The sequence below is a fragment of the Asterias amurensis genome, chromosome 18 (genome assembly GCF_032118995.1).
Source record: "Asterias amurensis chromosome 18, ASM3211899v1".
Classification (NCBI taxonomy): domain Eukaryota; kingdom Metazoa; phylum Echinodermata; class Asteroidea; order Forcipulatida; family Asteriidae; genus Asterias; species Asterias amurensis.
In genome coordinates this window covers 13,795,395-13,819,511 of record NC_092665.1, presented here as the reverse complement: position 1 = coordinate 13,819,511, position 24,117 = coordinate 13,795,395, and the positions used below count along the sequence as shown (strand labels likewise).

The following is a 24,117-nucleotide window of genomic DNA, read 5'->3' as shown; positions in this document are numbered from 1 at the left end:
ACAACAACAACAACAACAACAACAACAACAACAACAACAACAACAACAACAACAACAACAACAACAACAACAACAACAACAACAACAACAACAACAACAACAACAACAACAACAACAACAACAACAACAACAACAACAACAACAACAACAACAACAACAACAACAACAACAACAACAACAACAACAACAACAACAACAACAACAACAACAACAACAACAACAACAACAACAACAACAACAACAACAACAACAACAACAACAACAACAACAACAACAACAACAACAACAACAACAACAACAACAACAACAACAACAACAACAACAACAACAACAACAACAACAACAACAACAACAACAACAACAACAACAACAACAACAACAACAACAACAACAACAACAACAACAACAACAACAACAACAACAACAACAACAACAACAACAACAACAACAACAACAACAACAACAACAACAACAACAACAACAACAACAACAACAACAACAACAACAACAACAACAACAACAACAACAACAACAACAACAACAACAACAACAACAACAACAACAACAACAACAACAACAACAACAACAACAACAACAACAACAACAACAACAACAACAACAACAACAACAACAACAACAACAACAACAACAACAACAACAACAACAACAACAACAACAACAACAACAACAACAACAACAACAACAACAACAACAACAACAACAACAACAACAACAACAACAACAACAACAACAACAACAACAACAACAACAACAACAACAACAACAACAACAACAACAACAACAACAACAACAACAACAACAACAACAACAACAACAACAACAACAACAACAACAACAACAACAACAACAACAACAACAACAACAACAACAACAACAACAACAACAACAACAACAACAACAACAACAACAACAACAACAACAACAACAACAACAACAACAACAACAACAACAACAACAACAACAACAACAACAACAACAACAACAACAACAACAACAACAACAACAACAACAACAACAACAACAACAACAACAACAACAACAACAACAACAACAACAACAACAACAACAACAACAACAACAACAACAACAACAACAACAACAACAACAACAACAAACAATATTTTCAAACTGCATGTTTAAACTTGTAAAAAGTTTCCAAGAAATAATTTGTTGACCAGAAACCCTCAACTTTGTAAACAAATGAGGTAAATATTGTCATCTCGCCCCACAGCAATACTGTCTATAAATACAAAGTCGCCACAAGCAAGGTCGCCAACTGTTTCAACTAGCCCACAGTTACTGAGTCAACTCGCCCTCGTCACACTGGGCGACTTTGCTTAGAGGCGAGATGACCAGCCATCTACGCAACACATTTAAAAATACATTTAGATCGAAAATCTCAACTCTTCCACTGATATCTTTAAAAAAAATAGTGACCTATACAAAACTTGACTTTGCAAAAATACTTAATCATCAGCATTTAGAAGCATTATGTGCATAGTTTTGGATAATGGCTTGCTCTCCTTCTACCTCCGTGCTCTAAACGTTCCAGTGACGTCTATGTAACCGGAAGGGCCAGTTGTAAGCTTGCATACTGGTCCGTCAGCCTTGTTTCACGTTTAGTCCATATACGTCATAATATTAAAGGCACTAGAAACATTGGTAGTTACTCAAATTAATAACCGTGATCATAAAATCTTTGGTAACGAACAATGGAGAGCTGATAATAATAATAATAATAATAGTAAGACTTGTAATGCGCACATATCCACCCTGCTGGGTGTTCAAGGCGCAGTAAACCAAAACAAAACAAAACAAAAACACAACACAAAGATAGGATAGTGTAAAGTGTAAAACATTGTAAGAAACGGCTCCCGCTGAAGTAAAGTAGTTTTTGAGAAAGAAGTGATTTCTCACTACAATATTTAATTGAATTCAATACCTCAACTGAGGTCTCAATTTCAAGCATCTGAAAGCACACAATCAAAACAAACAGCGCCCCCTGTTGGTCCTGCTGCAATTGAGAAGTTTTTTTGTGTACACTGCAGCGATGAGTTTACACTGCCAATTCCTGTCTTGAGATCAGACTATGTTATTAGTAACGTCGTTATGCACCATGTTCCCTGTTGCAGGATTAATTAAATAACGCCGTTATGCACACCTCCCCTAGACCCTTTCCATGATAATATATGTAAATTGCACATAGCGCGTGCGCACTAACGTTTTGGTTGGCAAAATGAGGGAACATCGCGCTGTTTTGTACACGGCTAATGGGTGCGATGCGTGACGCAGACGCGATTGCGTGTCTGCTTAGTGCACAACTCTATGGCGTTTGCCACCCAACAGGGTATGTACGCATGCGTGAATGTGATGAGCATATTTCATGGGAAGGGTCCAGTGGAGGATTGTTTCAAAAAGTGTCGCAACGTAGTCCCCTACTCAAAACAGGAAATGTGCGCATGAATGCTCAAAATGATGTCCAAAATAGAAACAAAACTTTTTGCAAATCCCCAATGCGCAAGCTTTAACTGTTTATTAAGGTGCACGCTGGTCTAGCTAGCAATCAAGAGTGCGTTTTGGCGACCAAAACCAGAAACATTGGTCATCGATTGAACGTTTTCGCGTGTTCGGTTGAGCGCAGTGACAATGCTGGAGTGCATTTTGGCAATCCCAACCAAAAACTGTTTCGGTTGTTGGTCGTTGGTTCTGCTGTTCAGACTGAACGATAACCGAGTTGTGAGCTCGGTTACCGTTTTGGTTATGACGTCAGTAACAGTTTTTGGTTGGGGTCGCCAAAACGCACTCCTGTTCAGACCAGCATGCACCTCAGTCCATGCCTAAAGCGCGTGTACCGAGTATTTGCGATAAGGTCTAGATTATAATATGTGCTGCCACCTATAGCCTTCCCTTAATATACATTGTACTGTTTGTATCAGTGACGTTGGAAGCCTTCCAAGTCAAGTGGCAGTTTTCGTGCCCCTGAAACACATCGTTCTATTATTTTGCCGAAATCTAACTTTGGTCCTCTTCGACGATGACTACCAGGGACTTCTACCGAAGGCACAAACAGATCACGAATTGATGCACTTTCCTTTCTCCAACAACGTTTGTCTCTTATACAGATTCTAGTGACTTCACCCAGTTTCCGTTGCAGGTCTTCGTTGGTGCCCCGACCGGACACAGCATCTCTGGTGGTGTCATCGTCTCTGGATAAGCGACGGTCCAAAGACCGGACAGCACACTTTGCTACGGACTTCTGGAAGCTATTACATGTTTTTGGGTGAAGTCTGCGCCTGGAATGTTATCTTCTTGATCGATGCGACATTGTGAGCTAATTGGCCATGGAAGAGCCGACATGCCGTACCTCATGGTGTTGCGTCTACGCCCGCCTACCGGGTAACCCGCCACTTTCAGACACCGACCGCAAACTAGGACTGCGTCCACCTTTGCTAGGCGTAACTGTTCCATTAAATCAACAAAGTCTCCGTCCAGGTCGGATTGCCCGTTTTCCATCTCTACTCTCTGGTTAGCGTAGCCAAGGATGAAACGAGCTGAGCTGTAAGGTTCTGAAGTCCGCAACTGAAGAAACTGAACAACATCGTCAACATTTGCCGGTGCGTTGAAAGAGAAGATATGGACTGTTCTTGGGGCAGAGCCTTTCTCGACTATGTACCTTTGCCAGGCTGCTGGTAAATCGCGAACTACTTGCTGGAAAGCATTCAGGTTGTCTGTTTGAGTACGGTACAAGTAATTCACAGTTTCTCTAACTGAGGATGGGTCTTGACAGGGAAGAAATGGCTGCGACCGACCGGCGTAGTTAAAGCCCAAAACTGCGAAACGATTGCTGTCATCATCAGTAATGTCAAGAAATTGTCCGCAGAGGTACAAATCAAACTAGACATTAGGTGTTTGTGAACAAACACAAAGCTGTTCCGTGTTCTTTTGCTTGGATTATGTGCTAAAATGACCAAGGAGCCTATAACTGAAAAAAAGTTTGAAATTGTTGAATAGTGTCTTGAGTTATGGTGCCACTTCCGGTTGACCCAAAGTAGAGGTCGACATGGGGTCACGGTATCTCCAATGCCCAAGGGGTCTAAAACTGAAAAAAAGTTTTAAAATCGGTTGAATAGTACTTGAGATATGGTCCCACTTCCAGTTGACACGGAAGAAGAGGTCAAAATGAGGTCACGGTTTTTCCCAACAAATTTTAAGTCCTAAGGAGTCTATAACTGAAGAATTTTTTTTAATCGGTTGTGTAACTCTTGAGATATGGTCCCACTTCCGGTTGACCTGGAAGTAGAGGTCAACTTGATGTCACAGTTTTTCAAAATTAATGTCCATGCCCCACGGAGTCTTCACTACAGTGTAAAAATTGGTCCTGCACTCCTTGAGATATGGTGTTGCAAGGATTTTCAGTCACTTGTCAATAGAGGGCGGTATATAAGATAAGTGGTCCCTAGTTGAATAATGTAAAAACTTGCATTTGACTCAGGATTGTTTAATTTGGTTGGTTTCTTGAGTTCATGCTAGTATCTTTAGAGTCCATTGCCATGTGACAAACTACTTAAGGATAAAATCCTTGTATTTGGTTGGTGGTTTGATGTTTGATCTTGTTCGAGTGGATTTTACTGAACTCGTAACCACCAAACTCTGCACCTACGATCACCATTTTCGGCTTAATGTGCATGCGCAGAATAAAATGTGCGAGCTTGGAAGCACACAAACAAAAGAAATCCCTGCTAAGCAGTGTATTTTGCTTGACGTAAGCGCAGAATTCACTGCTTCTGCTAAGCACTAAATCGTTGCTTCCAGAGCAGAGCACGACATTGGGCCCATTTGCACAAGATTTTTTCATAAGGTTCATTGCGATTCAGAACCGCAATGCATTTTGATAAGGAATATGGGGCGGTTACTATGCAGTTTCTACGACTCGCGCTCGCAACGCCCTCTCTTGAAATTTTGCAATTCGCGATAAAACCTTAATAGGCAAGTTCCCATCATGATAAACGCCCTCTCTTGAAATTTTGCAATTCGCGATAAAACCTTAATAGGCAAGTTCCCATCATGATAGGCCTGGGTGACTAGTGTAATTTACAAACTCAACAAATCGCCCCCTCAAACCCAACTACGACGCTTGTCGCGATAAATTACGGATTCTCAAGACTTGTGCCGCAAAGTGTTGCAAGCGCACGTTATATTATATGTTGCGAATAGTAAGAAGCAACACAACCAGTGTTTCACCAGACAGGTAGTCGGGACAATTTTTGTAGTCAACGTTTGAGCACGATTATAACAGAGTAGAGAAAAATAGTAGTCGCGACTCAAATAATAATTTGTAGTCGTAACTCAAATAATTATTTGTAGTCGCGACTTTAACACTAAAGCACACTAGTCGCCCCGGCCTACTTTTGCACGTAAGTAAACCACGGGTATTATCCTGAGAATGCAAATTAAATTTTTAAGTCACTGTTGTTTTCAGTTTTGCAGGACTTGAGCACAATTAGTCAACTGTAGCTTTTTTTATTGTGAATTGTGACGCTCAAGAACACATTCCCTGCTGAGCTGTTAAATACGCTTAGCGTAAGCACAATTCCATGATTACGTAAGCGATGCGATTCTTTCCTTTAAAAGCCATTAGCCCTGGACCAGACTACACTAAAGATTTTTAAACACAAAAAGCAGCTAAACACAGCATATACAAGTACAGGTTGTGAATCAAGGTATTCTGCTGATCTGCAATTTTTTTTTAAAGCAAAATGTTTTGCCTATTGATTATATAAGCAGCTCTATAACATTAAGGCACTATTCTGCTCAATTTATGCATTTTTATAAAGCAAAATGTTTGCCTATTTATTATAAGCAGCTTTATACAAATGACCCGCTCAACCACAAGAGAAACGTCAGCATAATAAAATCGCTGCTTTTGTATTCCTGCCAAAGAGTTTTTGTATGTCATGGTATAACTTCCGAAAAGAAAGCGAAATACTTGAATTAGTTTAGGCAAATGGTCCCCGGCGCAAACAAGGTGACTTCACCCGTAAATGATTAAAAATCCCTGGCGTTCTATTTTCGTCGTCCACGCTCGTCGCCTGAAATGAAGCCGGTCAACTCGGTCCAAACCAACTCGGTCCCAGTCATACGTTGACAGTTTTTTCACTAATTTGTCAAAAACTACAACACCACAGCAAGTAATATGTTAAGGGAAGCTTTCAACTATCATTATCTTCAAACTGTTTAAGTTTAGTGTAAATGTGTGGACACGATGGTGTGTCGTCGTCGTCAAAAACCCCTATTCAATTGCGCACGTTCGTTAAATGAAAACCCTATGCCTTCGTGTACGTCCGGAACTCGGTTAGGAAACGAATAAAAAGAGAATTCGCTGTGGTCCAGAACGTAAGTAGAAAAACAACAAAAGGAGACTTGATTAGACTTCTCTCAAGAAGTCACAACTCATGATAGGTACATACTGAATTGCATTTACCATAGAAAAAGTTTAACAATAACATGGAAGCGACTGCATCCAGTTATATTCAAATGCGTATACTCATCTCAAGAAGTCACAACTCATGATAGGTACATACTGTATGGCATTTACCAAAGAGAATATTTGAGAATAACATTGAAGCGACTGCATCCAGTTATATTCAAATGATGATTACGTGGTTAATTAATTAAGATTTTTTATTTTTATTACTTTTAGAGTAAAGCTTATGTTCTAAGCTACAATTTGGTGTAATAAACTCACTCTTTCGTATTATGGTTTGGGAGATTAGGCTTAAAGAAAAAAACGTGTACAAATGCTATGGGTTTTAGGCAGAAACAAAGAATAATAATAATAATAAAAATAATAAAAATCTCGACGAAAACAATAGCTGTTCCGACTGGATCGGAACAGCTAATAACTAGACATTAGGTGTTTGTGAACAAACACAAAGCTGTTCCGTGTTCTTTTGCTTGGATTATGTGCTAAAATGACCAAGGAGCCTATAACCGAAAAAAAGTTTGAAAATGTTGAATAGTGTCTTGAGTTATGGTGCAACTTCCGGTTGACCCCAAAGTAGAGGTCGACATGTGGTCACGGTAACCTAAGGCTAATCTCCAATGCCCAAGGGGTCTAAAACTGAAAAAAGTTTTAAAATCGGTTGAATAGTACTTGAGATATGGTCCTACTTCCAGTTGACACGGAAGAAGAGGTCAAAATGAGGTCACGGTTTTTCCGTACAAATTTTAAGTCCTAAGGAGTCTATAACTGAATTTTTTTTTTTAATCGGTTGTGTAACTCTTGAGATATGGTCCCACTTCCGGTTGACCCGGAAGTAGAGGTCAACTTGATGTCATAGTTTTTCAAAATTAATGTCCATGCCCCACGGAGTCTTCACTACAGTGTAAAAATTGGTCCTGCACTTCTTGAGATATGGTGTTGCAAGGATTTTCAGTCACTCGTCAATAGAGGGCGGTATATAAGATAAGTGGTCCCTAGTTGAATAATGCAAAAAATTGCATTTGACTCAGGATTGTTTGATTTGGTTGGTTTCTTGAGTTCATGCTAGTATCTTTAGAGTCCATTGCCATGTGACAAACTACTTAAGGATAAAATCCTTGTATTTGGTTGGTGGTTTGATGTTTGATCTTGTTCGAGTGGATTTTACTGAACTCGTAACCACCAAACTCTGCACCTACGCTCACCATTTTAGGCTTAATGTGCATGCGCGGAATAAAATGTGCGAGCTTGGAAGCACACAAACAAAAGAAATCCCTGCTAAGCAGTGTATTTTGCTTGACGTAAGCGCAGAACTCACTGCTTCTGCTAAGCACTGAATCTTTGCTTCTTGAGCAGAGCACGACATTGGGCCCATTTGCACAAGATTTTTCATAAGGTTTATTGCGATTCAGAACCGCAATGCATTTTGGGAAGGAATATGGAGCGGTTACTATGCAGTTTGTACGACTCGCGCTCGCAACGCCCTCTCTTGAAATTTTGCAATTCGCGATAAAACCTTAATAGGCAAGTTCCCATCATGATAGGCCTGGGTGACTAGTGAAATTTACAAACTCGACTAATCGCCCCTCAAACCCAACTTGGACGCTTGCCGCGATAAATTACGGATTCTCAAGACTTGTGCCGCAAAGTGTTGCAAGCGCACGTTATATTATATGTTGCGAATAGTAAGAAGCAACACAACCAGTATTTCACTGGACAGGTAGTCGGGACAATTTTTGTAGTCAACGTTTGAGCACGATTATAACAGAGTAGAGAAAAATAGTAGTCGCGACTCAAATAATAATTTGTAGTCGTAACTCAAATAATAATTTGTAGTCGCGACTTTAACACTAAAGCACACTAGTCGCCCCGGCCTACTTTTGCACGTAAGTAAACCACTGGTATTATCCTGAGATTGCAAATCAAATTTTTAAGTCACTGTTGTTTTCAGTTTTACAGGACTTGAGCACATAGGCAACTGTAGCTTTTTTTATTGCGAATTGTGACGCTCAAGAACACATTCCCTGCTAAGCTGTTAAATACGCTTAGCGTAAGCACAATTCCATGATTACGCAAGCGCTGCGATTCTTTCCTTTAAAAGCCATTGGCCCTGGACCAAACTACACTAAAGATTTTTAAACACAAAAAGCAGCTAAACACAGCAAATACAAGTACAAGTTGTGAATCAAGGTATTCTGCTGATCTGCAATTTATTTTAAAGCAAAATGTTTTGCCTATTGATTATATAAGCAGCTCTATAACATTAAGCCACTATTCTGCTCAATTTATGCATTTTTATAAAGCAAAATGTTTTGCCTATTTATTATAAGCAGCTTTATACAAATGACCCACTCAACCACAAGAGAAACGTCAGCATAATAAAATCGCTGCTTTTGTATTCCTGCCAAAGAGTTTTTGTATGTCATGGTATAATTTCCGAAAAGAAAGCGAAATACTTGAATTAGTTTAGACAAATGGTCCCCGGCGCAAACAAGGTGACTTCACCCGTAAATGATTCAAAATCCCTGGCGTTCTATTTTCGTCGTCCACGCTCGTCGCCTGAAACGAAGCCGGTCAACTCGGTCCCAAACCAACTCGGTCCCAGTCATACGCTGACATTCTTTTCACTAATTTCTCAAAAACTACAACACCACAGCAAGTAATATGTTAAGGGAAGCTTTCAACTATCATTATCTTCAAACTGTTTAAGTTTAGTGTAAACATGGAGGTAGAATGTGTGGACACGATGGTGTGTCGTCGTCGTCAAAAACCCCTATTCAATTGCGCACGTTCGTTAAACGAAAACCCTATGCCTTCGTGTACGTCCAGAACTCGGTTAGGAAACGAATAAAAAGAGAATTCGCTGTGGTCCAGAACGTAAGTAGAAAAACAACAAAAGGAGACTTGAGTAGACTTCTCTCAAGAAGTCACAACTCATGATAGGTACATACTGAATTGCATTTACCATAGAGAATGTTTAACAATAACATGGAAGCGACTGCATCCAGTTATATTCAAATGCGTATACTCATCTCAAGAAGTCACAACTCATGATAGGTACATACTGTATGGCATTTACCAAAGAGAATATTTAACAATAACATTGAAGCGACTGCATCCAGTTATATTCAAATGAAGATTACGTGGTTAATTAATTAAGATTTTCAATTTTTTTTACATTTAGAGTAAAGCTTATGTTCTAAGCTACAATATGGTATAATAAACTCACTCTTTCGTATTATGGTTTGGGAGATTAGGCTTAAAGAAAAAACGTGTACAAATGCAATGGGGTTTTGGCGAGAAACAAAGAATAATAATAATAACTAGACATTAGGTGTTTGTGAACAAACACAAAGCTGTTCCGTGTTCTTTTGCTTGGATTATGTGCTAAAATGACCAAGGAGCCTATAACTGAAAAAAAAGTTTGAAATTGTTGAATAGTGTCTTGAGTTATGGTGCCACTTCCGGTTGACCCCAAAGTAGAGGTCGACATGGGGTCACGGTAACCTAAGGCTAATCTCCAATGCCCAAGGGGTCTAAAACTGAAAAAAAAGTTTTTAAATCGGTTGAATAGTACTTGAGATATGGTCCCACTTCCAGTTGACACGGACGAAGAGGTCAAAATGAGGTCACGGTTTTTCCCAACAAATTTTAAGTCCTAAGGAGTCTATAACTGAAGAATTTTTTTTTAATCGGTTGTGTAACTCTTGAGATATGGTCCCACTTCCGGTTGACCTGGAAGTAGAGGTCAACTTGATGTCACAGTTTTTCAAAATTAATGTCCATGCCCCACGGAGTCTTCACTACAGTGTAAAAATTGGTCCTGCACTCCTTGAGATATGGTGTTGCAAGGATTTTCAGTCACTTGTCAATAGAGGGCGGTATATAAGATAAGTGGTCCCTAGTTGAATAATGTAAAAACTTGCATTTGACTCAGGATTGTTTAATTTGGTTGGTTTCTTGAGTTCATGCTAGTATCTTTAGAGTCTTTTGCCATGTGACAAACTACTTAAGGATAAAATCCTTGTATTTGGTTGGTGGTTTGATGTTTGATCTTGTTCGAGTGGATTTTACTGAACTCGTAACCACCAAACTCTGCACCTACGATCACCATTTTCGGCTTAATGTGCATGCGCGGAATAAAATGTGCGAGCTTGGAAGCACACAAACAAAAGAAATCCCTGCTAAGCAGTGTATTTTGCTTGACGTAAGCGCAGAATTCACTGCTTCTGCTTAGCACTGAATCGTGCTTCCAGAGCAGAGCACGACATTGGGCCCATTTGCACAAGATTTTTCATAAGGTTTATTGCGATTCAGAACCGCAATGCATTTTGGGAAGGAATATGGGGCGGTTACTATGCAGTTTGTACGACTCGCACTCGCAACGCCCTCTCTTGAAATTTTGCAATTCGCGATAAAACCTTAATAGGCAAGTTCCCATCATGATAGGCCTGGGTGACTAGTGAAATTTACAAACTCGACTAATCGCCCCTCAAACCCAACTTGGACGCTTGCCGCGATAAATTACGGATTCTCAAGACTTGTGCCGCAAAGTGTTGCAAGCGCACGTTATATTATATGTTTCGAATAGTAAGAAGCAACACAACCAGTGTTTCACTGGACAGGTAGTCGGGACAATTTTTGTAGTCGACGTTTGAGCACGATTATAACAGAGTAGAGAAAAATAGTAGTCGCGACTCAAATAATAATTTGTAGTCGCGACTTTAACACTAAAGCACACTAGTCGCCCCGGCCTACTTTTGCACGTAAGTAAACCACTGGTATTATCCTGAGATTGCAAATCAAATTTTTAAGTCACTGTTGTTTTCAGTTTTACAGGACTTGAGCACATAGGCAACTGTAGCTTTTTTTATTGCGAATTGTGACGCTCAAGAACACATTCCCTGCTAAGCTGTTAAATACGCTTAGCGTAAGCACAATTCCATGATTACGCAAGCGCTGCGATTCTTTCCTTTAAAAGCCATTGGCCCTGGACCAAACTACACTAAAGATTTTTAAACACAAAAAGCAGCTAAACACAGCAAATACAAGTACAAGTTGTGAATCAAGGTATTCTGCTGATCTGCAATTTATTTTAAAGCAAAATGTTTTGCCTATTGATTATATAAGCAGCTCTATAACATTAAGCCACTATTCTGCTCAATTTATGCATTTTTATAAAGCAAAATGTTTTGCCTATTTATTATAAGCAGCTTTATACAAATGACCCACTCAACCACAAGAGAAACGTCAGCATAATAAAATCGCTGCTTTTGTATTCCTGCCAAAGAGTTTTTGTATGTCATGGTATAATTTCCGAAAAGAAAGCGAAATACTTGAATTAGTTTAGACAAATGGTCCCCGGCGCAAACAAGGTGACTTCACCCGTAAATGATTCAAAATCCCTGGCGTTCTATTTTCGTCGTCCACGCTCGTCGCCTGAAACGAAGCCGGTCAACTCGGTCCCAAACCAACTCGGTCCCAGTCATACGCTGACATTCTTTTCACTAATTTCTCAAAAACTACAACACCACAGCAAGTAATATGTTAAGGGAAGCTTTCAACTATCATTATCTTCAAACTGTTTAAGTTTAGTGTAAACATGGAGGTAGAATGTGTGGACACGATGGTGTGTCGTCGTCGTCAAAAACCCCTATTCAATTGCGCACGTTCGTTAAACGAAAACCCTATGCCTTCGTGTACGTCCAGAACTCGGTTAGGAAACGAATAAAAAGAGAATTCGCTGTGGTCCAGAACGTAAGTAGAAAAACAACAAAAGGAGACTTGAGTAGACTTCTCTCAAGAAGTCACAACTCATGATAGGTACATACTGAATTGCATTTACCATAGAGAATGTTTAACAATAACATGGAAGCGACTGCATCCAGTTATATTCAAATGCGTATACTCATCTCAAGAAGTCACAACTCATGATAGGTACATACTGTATGGCATTTACCAAAGAGAATATTTAACAATAACATTGAAGCGACTGCATCCAGTTATATTCAAATGAAGATTACGTGGTTAATTAATTAAGATTTTCAATTTTTTTTACATTTAGAGTAAAGCTTATGTTCTAAGCTACAATATGGTATAATAAACTCACTCTTTCGTATTATGGTTTGGGAGATTAGGCTTAAAGAAAAAACGTGTACAAATGCAATGGGGTTTTGGCGAGAAACAAAGAATAATAATAATAATAATAACTAGACATTAGGTGTTTGTGAACAAACACAAAGCTGTTCCGTGTTCTTTTGCTTGGATTATGTGCTAAAATGACCAAGGAGCCTATAACTGAAAAAAAGTTTGAAATTGTTGAATAGTGTCTTGAGTTATGGTGCCACTTCCGGTTGACCCCAAAGTAGAGGTCGACATGGGGTCACGGTAACCTAAGGCTAATCTCCAATGCCCAAGGGGGTCTAAAACTGAAAAAAAGTTTTAAAATCGGTTGAATAGTACTTGAGATATGGTCCCACTTCCAGTTGACACGGAAGAAGAGGTCAAAATGAGGTCACGGTTTTTCCCAACAAATTTTAAGTCCTAAGGAGTCTATAACTGAAGAATTTTTTTTTAATCGGTTGTGTAACTCTTGAGATATGGTCCCACTTCCGGTTGACCTGGAAGTAGAGGTCAACTTGATGTCACAGTTTTTCAAAATTAATGTCCATGCCCCACGGAGTCTTCACTACAGTGTAAAAATTGGTCCTGCACTCCTTGAGATATGGTGTTGCAAGGATTTTCAGTCACTTGTCAATAGAGGGCGGTATATAAGATAAGTGGTCCCTAGTTGAATAATGTAAAAACTTGCATTTGACTCAGGATTGTTTAATTTGGTTGGTTTCTTGAGTTCATGCTAGTATCTTTAGAGTCCATTGCCATGTGACAAACTACTTGAGGATAAAATCCTTGTATTTGGTTGGTGGTTTGATGTTTGATCTTGTTCGAGTGGATTTTACTGAACTCGTAACCACCAAACTCTGCACCTACGATCACCATTTTCGGCTTAATGTGCATGCGCGGAATAAAATGTGCGAGCTTGGAAGCACACAAACAAAAGAAATCCCTGCTAAGCAGTGTATTTTGCTTGACGTAAGCGCAGAATTCACTGCTTCTGCTAAGCACTGAATCTTTGCTTCCAGAGCAGAGCACGACATTGGGCCCATTTGCACAAGATTTTTCATAAGGTTTATTGCGATTCAGAACCGCAATGCATTTTGGGAAGGAATATGGGGCGGTTACTATGCAGTTTGTACGACTCGCGCTCGCAACGCCCTCTCTTGAAATTTTGCAATTCGCGATAAAACCTTAATAGGCAAGTTCCCATCATGATAGGCCTGGGTGACTAGTGAAATTTACAAACTCGACTAATCGCCCCTCAAACCCAACTTGGACGCTTGCCGCGATAAATTACGGATTCTCAAGACTTGTGCCGCAAAGTGTTGCAAGCGCACGTTAAATTATATGTTGCGAATAGTAAGAAGCAACACAACCAGTATTTCACTGGACAGGTAGTCGGGACAATTTTTGTAGTCAACGTTTGAGCACGATTATAACAGAGTAGAGAAAAATAGTAGTCGCGACTCAAATAATAATTTGTAGTCGTAACTCAAATAATAATTTGTAGCCGCGACTTTAACACTAAAGCACACTAGTCGCCCCGGCCTACTTTTGCACGTAAGTAAACCACTGGTATTATCCTGAGATTGCAAATCAAATTTTTAAGTCACTGTTGTTTTCAGTTTTACAGGACTTGAGCACATAGTCAACTGTAGCTTTTTTTATTGCGAATTGTGACGCTCAAGAACACATTCCCTGCTAAGCTGTTAAATACGCTTAGCGTAAGCACAATTCCATGATTACGCAAGCGCTGCGATTCTTTCCTTTAAAAGCCATTGGCCCTGGACCAAACTACACTAAAGATTTTTAAACACAAAAAGCAGCTAAACACAGCAAATACAAGTACAAGTTGTGAATCAAGGTATTCTGCTGATCTGCAATTTATTTTAAAGCAAAATGTTTTGCCTATTGATTATATAAGCAGCTCTACAACATTAAGCCACTATTCTGCTCAATTTATGCATTTTTATAAAGCAAAATGTTTTGCCTATTTATTATAAGCAGCTTTATACAAATGACCCACTCAACCACAAGAGAAACGTCAGCATAATAAAATCGCTGCTTTTGTATTCCTGCCAAAGAGTTTTTGTATGTCATGGTATAATTTCCGAAAAGAAAGCGAAATACTTGAATTAGTTTAGACAAATGGTCCCCGGCGCAAACAAGGTGACTTCACCCGTAAATGATTCAAAATCCCTGGCGTTCTATTTTCGTCGTCCACGCTCGTCGCCTGAAACGAAGCCGGTCAACTCGGTCCCAAACCAACTCGGTCCCAGTCATACGCTGACATTTTTTTCACTAATTTCTCAAAAACTACAACACCACAGCAAGTAATATGTTAAGGGAAGCTTTCAACTATCATTATCTTCAAACTGTTTAAGTTTAGTGTAAACATGGAGGTACATGTAGAATGTGTGGACACGATGGTGTGTCGTCGTCGTCAAAAACCCCTATTCAATTGCGCACGTTCGTTAAACGAAAACCCTATGCCTTCGTGTACGTCCAGAACTCGGTTAGGAAACGAATAAAAAGAGAATTCGCTGTGGTCCAGAACGTAAGTAGAAAAACAACAAAAGGAGACTTGAGTAGACTTCTCTCAAGAAGTCACAACTCATGATAGGTACATACTGAATTGCATTTACCATAGAGAATGTTTAACAATAACATGGAAGCGACTGCATCCAGTTATATTCAAATGCGTATACTCATCTCAAGAAGTCACAACTCATGATAGGTACATACTGTATGGCATTTACCAAAGAGAATATTTAACAATAACATTGAAGCGACTGCATCCAGTTATATTCAAATGAAGATTACGTGGTTAATTAATTAAGATTTTCAATTTTTTTTACATTTAGAGTAAAGCTTATGTTCTAAGCTACAATATGGTATAATAAACTCACTCTTTCGTATTATGGTTTGGGAGATTAGGCTTAAAGAAAAAACGTGTACAAATGCAATGGGGTTTTGGCGAGAAACAAAGAATAATAATAATAATAATAACTAGACATTAGGTGTTTGTGAACAAACACAAAGCTGTTCCGTGTTTTCAGTTTTGCAGGACTTGAGCACAATTAGTCAACTGTAGCTTTTTTTATTGTGAATTGTGACGCTCAAGAACACATTCCCTGCTGAGCTGTTAAATACGCTTAGCGTAAGCACAATTCCATGATTACGTAAGCGATGCGATTCTTTCCTTTAAAAGCCATTAGCCCTGGACCAGACTACACTAAAGATTTTTAAACACAAAAAGCAGCTAAACACAGCAAATACAAGTACAAGTTGTGAATCAAGGTATTCTGCTGATCTGCAATTTTTTTTAAAGCAAAATGTTTTGCCTATTGATTATATAAGCAGCTCTGTAACATTAAGCCACTATTCTGCTCAATTTATGCTTTTTTATAAAGCAAAATGTTTTGCCTATTCATTATAAGCAGCTTTATACAAATGACCCACTCAACCACAAGAGAAACGTCAGCATAATAAAATCGCTGCTTTTGTATTCCTGCCAAAGAGTTTTTGTATGTCATGGTATAATTTCTGAAAAGAAAGCGAAATACTTGAATTAGTTTAGGCAAATGGTCCCCGGCGCAAACAAGGTGACTTCACCCGTAAATGATTCAAAATCCCTGGCGTTCTATTTTCGTCGTTCACGCTCGTCGCCTGAAACGAAGCCGGTCAACTCGGTCCCAAACCAACTCGGTCCCAGTCATATGTTGACAGTTTTTTCACTAATTTCTCAAAAACTACAACACCACAGCAAGTAATGTGTTAAGGGAAGCTTTTAACTATCATTATCTTCAAACTGTTTTAGTTTAGTGTAAATATGTGGACACGGTGGTGTGTCGTCGTCGTCAAAAACCCCTATTCAATTGCGCACGTTCGTTAAACGAAAACCCTATGCCTTCGTGTACGTCCAGAACTCGGTTAGGAAACGAATAAAAGGAGAATTTGCTGTGGTCCAGAACGTAAGTAGAAAAACAACAAAAGGACCCTTGAGTAGACTTCTCTCAAGAAGTCAAAACTCATGATAGGTACATACTGAATTGCATTTACCATACAGAATGTTTAACAATAACATGGAAGCGACTGCATCCAGTTGTATTCAAATGCGTATACTCATCTCAAGAAGTCACAACTCATGATAGGTATATACTGTATGGCATTTACCAAAGAGAATATTTAAGAATAACATTGAAGCGACTGCATCCAGTTATATTCAAATGAAGATTACGTGGTTAATTAATTAAGATTTTAATTTTGTTTTGCATTTAGAGTAAAGCTTATGTTCTAAGCTACAATTTGGTATAATAAACTCACTCTTTCGTATTATGGTTTGGGAGATTAGGCTTAAAGAAAAAACGTGTACAAATGCAATGGGGTTTTGGCGAGAAACAAAGAATAATAATAAAAATAATAAAAATCTCGACGAAAACAATACCTGTTCCGACGGTAGGTCGGAACAGCTAATAAAAATAATAAAAATCTCGACGAAAACAATACCTGTTCCGACGGTAGGTCGGAACAGCTAATAATAAAAATAATAAAAATCTCGACGAAAACAATACCTGTTCCGACGGTAGGTCGGAACAGCTAATAATAATAAAAATAATAAAAATCTCGACGAAAACAATACCTGTTCCGACGGTAGGTCGGAACAGCTAAAAATAATAAAAATCTCGACAAAAACAATAGCTGTTCCGACTGGATCGGAACAGCTAATAATAAAAATAATAAAAATCTCGACGAAAACAATACCTGTTCCGACGGTAGGTCGGAACAGCTAAATATTCAGCGTCTGCTTGTCTGATTTCATTCAGTCGTCGGATAGGGGGTGAACCGCCCCACTGTTTCCTGCGCCTTTTGGATGTCTTATCTTTGGCATGCTCTCTCAACTGGGGGCTTGGATACGAACCAATGCCATGTGTCTCTTGCGAATATTTGGACTGTTCAACTGGCAGATCTGACTGAGCAATTACCGAATCTTCTGACTCTTGGTCATCAGATGAGGAACTCGGAGAGTCGTTAGACAAATCAACTTCTGACGGTACAAAACTCGGATCTTCCGACTCGTAGTCATGGGAGATCGCATCAGAGCCGTTAGACAAATCAATTTCTGACGGAACAAAGTCCACATCTTCCGGCTCGTGGTCATCAGATGAGGAACTCGGAGAGTCGTTAGACAATCAATTTCTGAAGGAATGAAGTCCGGATCTTCGGGCTCGTGGTCATCATCAGATGAGGAACTCGGAGAGTCGTTAGACAAATCAATTTCTGACGGAACAAAGTCCGGATCTTCTGACTCGTGGTCATCATCAGATGAGGAACTCGGAGAGTCGTTAGACAAATCAATTTCTGACGGAACAAAGTCCGGATCTTCTGACTCGTAGTCATCATCAGATGAGGAACTCGGAGAGTCGTTAGACAAATCAATTTCTGACGGAACAAAGTCCGGATCTTCTGACTCGTAGTCATGGGAGATCGCATCAGAGTCGTTAGACAAATCAATTTCTGACGGAACAAAGTCCAGATCTTCCGGCTCGTGGTCATCAGATGAGGAACTCGGAGAGTCGTTAGACAAATCAATTTCTGACGGAACAAAGTCCGGATCTTCTGACTCGTAGTCATGGGAGATCGCATCAGAGTCGTTAGACAAATCAATTTCTGACGGAACAAAGTCCAGATCTTCCGGCTCGTGGTCATCAGATGAGGAACTCGGAGAGTCGTTAGACAAATCAACTTCTGACGGAACAAAGTCCGGATCTTCCGACTCGTAGTCATGGGAGATCGCATCAGAGCCGTTAGACAAATCAATTTCTGACGGAACAAAGTCCACATCTTCCGGCTCGTGGTCATCAGATGAGGAACTCGGAGAGTCGTTAGACAAATCAATTTCTGAAGGAATGAAGTCCGGATCTTCTGACTCGTAGTCATGGGAGATCGCATCAGAGTCGTTAGACAAATCAATTTCTGACGGAACAAAGTCCAGATCTTCGGGCTCGTGGTCATCATCAGATGAGGAACTCGGAGAGTCGTTAGACAAATCAATTTCTGACGGAACAAAGTCCGGATCTTCTGACTCGTAGTCATGGGAGATCGCATCAGAGTCGTTAGACAAATCAATTTCTGACGGAACAAAGTCCAGATCTTCCGGCTCGTGGTCATCAGATGAGGAACTCGGAGAGTCGTTAGACAAATCAATTTCTGACGGAACAAAGTCCGGATCTTCTGACTCGTAGTCATGGGAGATCGCATCAGAGTCGTTAGACAAATCAATTTCTGACGGAACAAAGTCCAGATCTTCCGGCTCGTGGTCATCAGATGAGGAACTCGGAGAGTCGTTAGACAAATCAATTTCTGACGGAACAAAGTCCGGATCATCATCAGGAACAGATGACTCGGCCTGCAGAGCCGATAGTTGTATTGACGAAGCATCATCATGATCATCATCGTTATCATGATCATCATCTTCAGAATCACTGTAATCATTGTGATCATCTTCCATTGAGTGGTATGATGACGGATCTGGACGAGAACTACCGTGCTCCGTCTCGACTGATGAATCAGTATCTACGAACGACAGAACGTCATTGTTCAGTTTGAAGGTTTGGACTCTATGGTGGCCGAGAAGGAACATCGCTAGAAAGATTACTGACATCTTGCAAACAGTCAGCGCCGCCATTGTGGACACACCTGCGTCTGTGAAAGAAGACAAAATTATGAATGAGTTATTTTTTCTGAATCCCATAAAAACCAAGTGGTGAGCTTTCCCGCTTCTTTGACGTAGGCCTACCGTCTCTTTTTTTTTTTTTTTTTTTTGAAAAATGCAACCTAATCGGTAAATTTGACGTGCCCGAAATTTGCATAAAGGTACGTCAGTCACGCTAACCCGGGAAAAAGTTAGGTTACATGTTTGGCATACGTCCGTCCAAAACACAACAGGGGACGTCACCGAGGCAAGTCTAACAAAAAGATTGCCCAACAACCAAGCAGGGGAGGGTACCATTATAAAAACTGTCAGGGCCGTGTATAGTGCAGCACGGCTCTGGTACACTGCGGGGGTCTTCTGCGGCAAAATTAATTATTTAATGATTTTTTAAGGGGGTAGGTTGACACATTTCTTAAAGCAATCGCACAACATCGGTAAACAGTATTGTCCACAGGCCCACACTTCGTGTATCACAACTTACATATTAAATAACAAACCTGTGAAAATTTAGGCTCAATCGGTCATCGGAGTCGGGAGAAAGTAACGGGAAAACCCACCCTTGTTTCCGCAAGTTTCGCCGTGTCATGACATGTGTTTCAAAGAAATCCGTTATTCTCGATATCGAGAATTGATAATTGTTTTAGTGTTTTTCTCAAAAAGTAAAGCATTTTATGGAATAATTTCAAGGAAAGTCTTTCACCATTACCTTCTGTAAACCCTGTAAGTTATCTGTAAATCTGTGAACTTTTAATTGTTGTTCTGTTCAGAAAGGGTGGCTTTTTAACCTGTAACTTGTACTACCAAACAGATACACACACGGTGTTTATGCAAACCAAAATAAACATTGATACCTCACCATGCAATGCATCAAATCCCTGATGCGAACAAATCACCAGGTAATTTTTTTTTTTGCAGACGATAGATGTTTTCCAACGTCACCAGGAAACCGTGACGATTTCGACCAGATAGCGTTGCATATAGCTAAATGTTTAGACCTGAAAGTTTTGTGCAGACTATGCTATAACATTGAGTAGATTTTTGAGTAACTGAAACAATTTGCGTAGCTGTTTGCTCTGCTATTTAGGGCAAGTCAAAAATAATACCAGTATGAGCGTCCGGGTTTTTCCAAAAAGAGAAGGATGAGGGCAGTTTTATTTGTTTATTGCTTTAAAAGATGGCCGCCAAGCATTTTAATTCAAACTATATATAGCCACAAGTTCTTGAGTTTAAAGTCACCACTTACTTTATTAGTTACAAGTTCTTAAAAGATTAGTAAGTTAACTAGAAATACACAGAAAATTTGTCTTTCTTTCAAAAAAAAACATTGTAAAAATTACAAAATAAAAGAAAAAGAATGCGGCCTTAAAAAAAGGATAAAAGAGGGGACGATCAACTGGTATTTTTGTTTTGTTTTGCCTTACATTTTACAAGGAATCGTTTTACTGGTCATGCATAGTGACGCTAACAACATTGTGCTTTAATAATACTTCAAGCAATCTGTCAAAACAACTCAATCTAAGATTCTTAAAAAAAAACAAACATTTTAAAACAAACAGAAATTTGTTCTGTTTATTTTGTTAATCCCTGGGGCGGGGGGGGGGGCGGTGATTGATCTAGGTGTGAGACACCCCAGAGGTGCAACCCACACACTCCCGTAGCACAGTGCAAAATGCTTAATAAAATACCTATAAGACCTTTTTACAAATATGAGTCAAGATTTGATTTAGCATAAATATATCAAACTTTAACTAAAGGCACCGGACACTATTTGGTATTATTCAAAACAGTTGTTAGCGTATACAAATAAAAACTTAATTTTGGTAACGAGCAATGGAGAGCTGTTAATAATATAACACATTGTGAGAAACGGCTCACTCTAAAGTTACGTAGTTTTCGAGAAAGAGGATACCACTCCAAAAGACTTCAGGCCTGATGAAGCCTTTTTAGGCATCTGAAAGTATAGCTCTTGCAACTGCGAAGACCAATTGAGTCCAAATGTTCACAGATTTGTTATTTTATGCATATGTTGGAATACACTGCACGGTTTTCTATTAAACACACTGGACACTATTAGTAATTGTCAAAGACCAGCCTTCACAGTTGGTGTATCTCAACATATGCATAAAATAACAAACCTGTAAAAATTTGAGCTGAATTGGTCGTCGAAGTTGCGAGATAATAGTGACAGAAAAAACACCCTTGTCACACGAAGTTGAGCTGAATTGGTCGTCGAAGTTGCGAGATAATAGTGACAGAAAAAAAAACACCCTTGTCACACGAAGTTGTGTGCTTTTAGATGGATGATTTTGAGACCTCAAATTCTAAATCTGAAGTCTCGAAATCAGGTTCGTGGCTTTCTCGAAGAAAACTATGTCACTTCAGAGGAAACCGTTTCTCACATTGTTTTACACTATCAACCTCTCCCCAATACTAGTTATACCAAGTAAAGTTTTATGCTAATCATTTTTTTCTAATTACCAATGGTGTCCACTGCCTTTAATAACACAGCAAAAATCACGAGTGTTGCCTCGATTTCGGTATACCAACAAACTTATAATATGGTAAATTGTTTGAGTAATTTATTACCAAAGGTACCCTCACTATGTTGTAATATTAGTAAAGTTTTGTCCCTTAATTAGGACACACTCAGAAGGTAGTAGTAAAAGTGACATTTTAGAATTCGGTTGTTGTCAGCACCATGCAAACGCCAGGCCGTGGCATACCCCCCATGCGATGACCACCCTCGCTAACAAATTTCGCCGTGGCTTTCCTTCTAAACTAACGACAACAATTTATGAGTTTTTGTTTAAAATTCAAAACAAAAATCAACGCTCTCCACACTAAACAAAAATAGCGGCTTATAGGACCGCACCGGAAAAGGACAAAGGAGAAAAACTGTTGTCAAGAATAAAATAGAAAGTCCAGTAGTCACTTGATGACGGAGAATGTACATACATATAAAGGAGACAAATCTTACCTTATCAACAATATCTTAAGTCTGATACCTCTAGACGACTGTGTGAAAACGAGCAAAACTAACTTGGGTTCTGGATGGAATGTCTGCTGCTGTCTCGACGACTTCATAAAAGTGAAAGTTTGTTTTCCACGCTACCGCTTTATATAATGCTGTGTTTAGGGTTGGACCGCCTGTTGGTTGAGTTTCCTGTCATCACGTGATTAATCTCTTTACCGTTTAGCGAGAAACCAGGATGTTTTGACGTCATTGGGTGACTGGTACGTGACCTGATGGCCTTGAGTTGTCGACAAGCCCCGCCTCCACCCACCCCCCCCCCCCCCGTCCATGGGGGTTGTGTGTGGTCGTGTACACAGAGTTAAAGGCAGTGTATGAACACTTTTGGTAGGCTTACTCAAAATAATTGTTAGCATAAAAACTTACTTGGTACATAGAGCTCTATGCTTGGTACGAGCAGTGGAAAGCTGTTGAAACGCGGCTCCCTCTAAAGTAGTTAACGTAGTTTTAGAGAAAGAGGTTATTTATCGCTCAAAATAATAAAAGACTTATAGACACTGGACACTATTGGTAATTGTCAAAGACTAGTCTTCTCACTTGGTGTATCTCAACATATGCACAAAATAACAAACCTGTGAAAATTTGAGCTCAATTGGTCGTCGAAGTTACGAGATAATAATGAAAGAAAAACACACCCTTGTCACTTGAAGTTGTGTGCTTTCAGATGCAAGTTGATTTCGAGACCTCATCTATTTCTGACGTCTCGAAATCAAATTCGTGGAAAATTACTTCTTTCCCGAAAACTACGTTACTTCAGAGGGAGCCATTTCTCACAATGTTTTATACCATCAACCTCTCCCCATTACACGTGATCAATAATGGTTTTATGCTAAAAGTTATTTTGAGTAATTACCAATAGTGTCCACTGCCTTTAAAATTATTATGCATCTGAAAGCACACAAAGTAATGCAACATAAGGGTGCTCATTCGATTCTCAAGTTCGCGTTATATCAAGTTTGATGATCAATCTAGTCAACATTTTTACAGATGTGTTATTTTATGCCTATGATGTTGGGAACACCAAGTGAGAATATACTGTTCTTTGACAATTCAACCGAAGGTCATTTTGTCCAGTGCCGTTGAATCGCTGCCCCCCCCCCCTGCTTGCCCTGCATGCCGCCGTCAGTGATTGACATAATATTAGGTCATAACTCAAAAAATGTTTACCAGTTGCGTTGTTTTTGTTTCTGAGAAACCTTGCCAGCTGGTAGACCTTAATCACCACTTACAAGATTTAGATGTAAACAGTCATGTGGTGATTGTTTATTTCACCCGACACTCTGCGCCGCGGCGGTGTGTCACAGTATTGTTGCCGCTGTGACGGTGCCATTTGCTCCCGAGCTACATTTAAGTTTACCAAAACCTTCCTTAAAGGCAGTGGACACTAGTATTGGTATTAACTACTAAAATAATTATTATCATAAAACCTTTCTTGATTACGAGTAATGGGGAGAGGTTAGTATAAAGCATTGTGATAAACGGTTCCTTCTAAAGTAATGTAGTTTTCGTGAAAGAAGTAATTTTCCACAATCTGATTTCGAGACCTCAAGTTTAAAAATTGAGGTCTCGAAATCAAACATCTGAAACCACGCAAGTTTGTGTGCCAAGGGTGCTTTGTTCTCATTAAGACTATCTCGCAACTTCGACGACTGATTGAGCTCAAATTTTCCCAGGTTTGTTACTTGCTTCATTCATTGTGAACACTGGTCTTTGACAATTACGAATAGTGTCCAGTGTCTTTAAAGCCAGTAT

General features: G+C 39.5%; 1 protein-coding gene, 1 long non-coding RNA gene and 1 pseudogene across 2 annotated transcripts; all 3 read right to left on the bottom strand.

Moving 5' to 3' along the window:
* Positions 1 to 1,130: 1,130 nt before the first annotated feature.
* LOC139951023 (uncharacterized) lies at positions 1,131 to 7,710 on the bottom strand (annotated as a pseudogene).
* Positions 7,711 to 8,687: 977 nt separating this feature from the next.
* Positions 8,688 to 17,342, bottom strand: LOC139950225 (uncharacterized). Its single transcript, XR_011787626.1, has 2 exons — positions 17,093 to 17,342; positions 8,688 to 9,825 (listed from the first exon to the last, which is right to left on the bottom strand). It is a non-coding gene; the product is annotated as an uncharacterized lncRNA (long non-coding RNA).
* Positions 17,343 to 17,468: 126 nt separating this feature from the next.
* On the bottom strand, positions 17,469 to 22,460 carry LOC139950224 (uncharacterized). Its single transcript, XM_071948841.1, has 2 exons — positions 22,312 to 22,460; positions 17,469 to 19,324 (listed from the first exon to the last, which is right to left on the bottom strand). Exon 2 carries the CDS (start codon positions 19,305 to 19,307, stop codon positions 17,601 to 17,603), a length of 1,707 nt encoding a protein of 568 aa, XP_071804942.1. The 5' UTR covers positions 19,308 to 19,324; positions 22,312 to 22,460; the 3' UTR covers positions 17,469 to 17,600.
* Positions 22,461 to 24,117: the final 1,657 nt, after the last annotated feature.

What these genes read in the sequence shown, in the direction of transcription:
- LOC139950224 (XM_071948841.1), bottom strand. Translation starts at nt 19,307, where the DNA reads ATGGCGGCGCTGACTGTTTGCAAGATGTCAGTAATCTTTCTAGCGATG.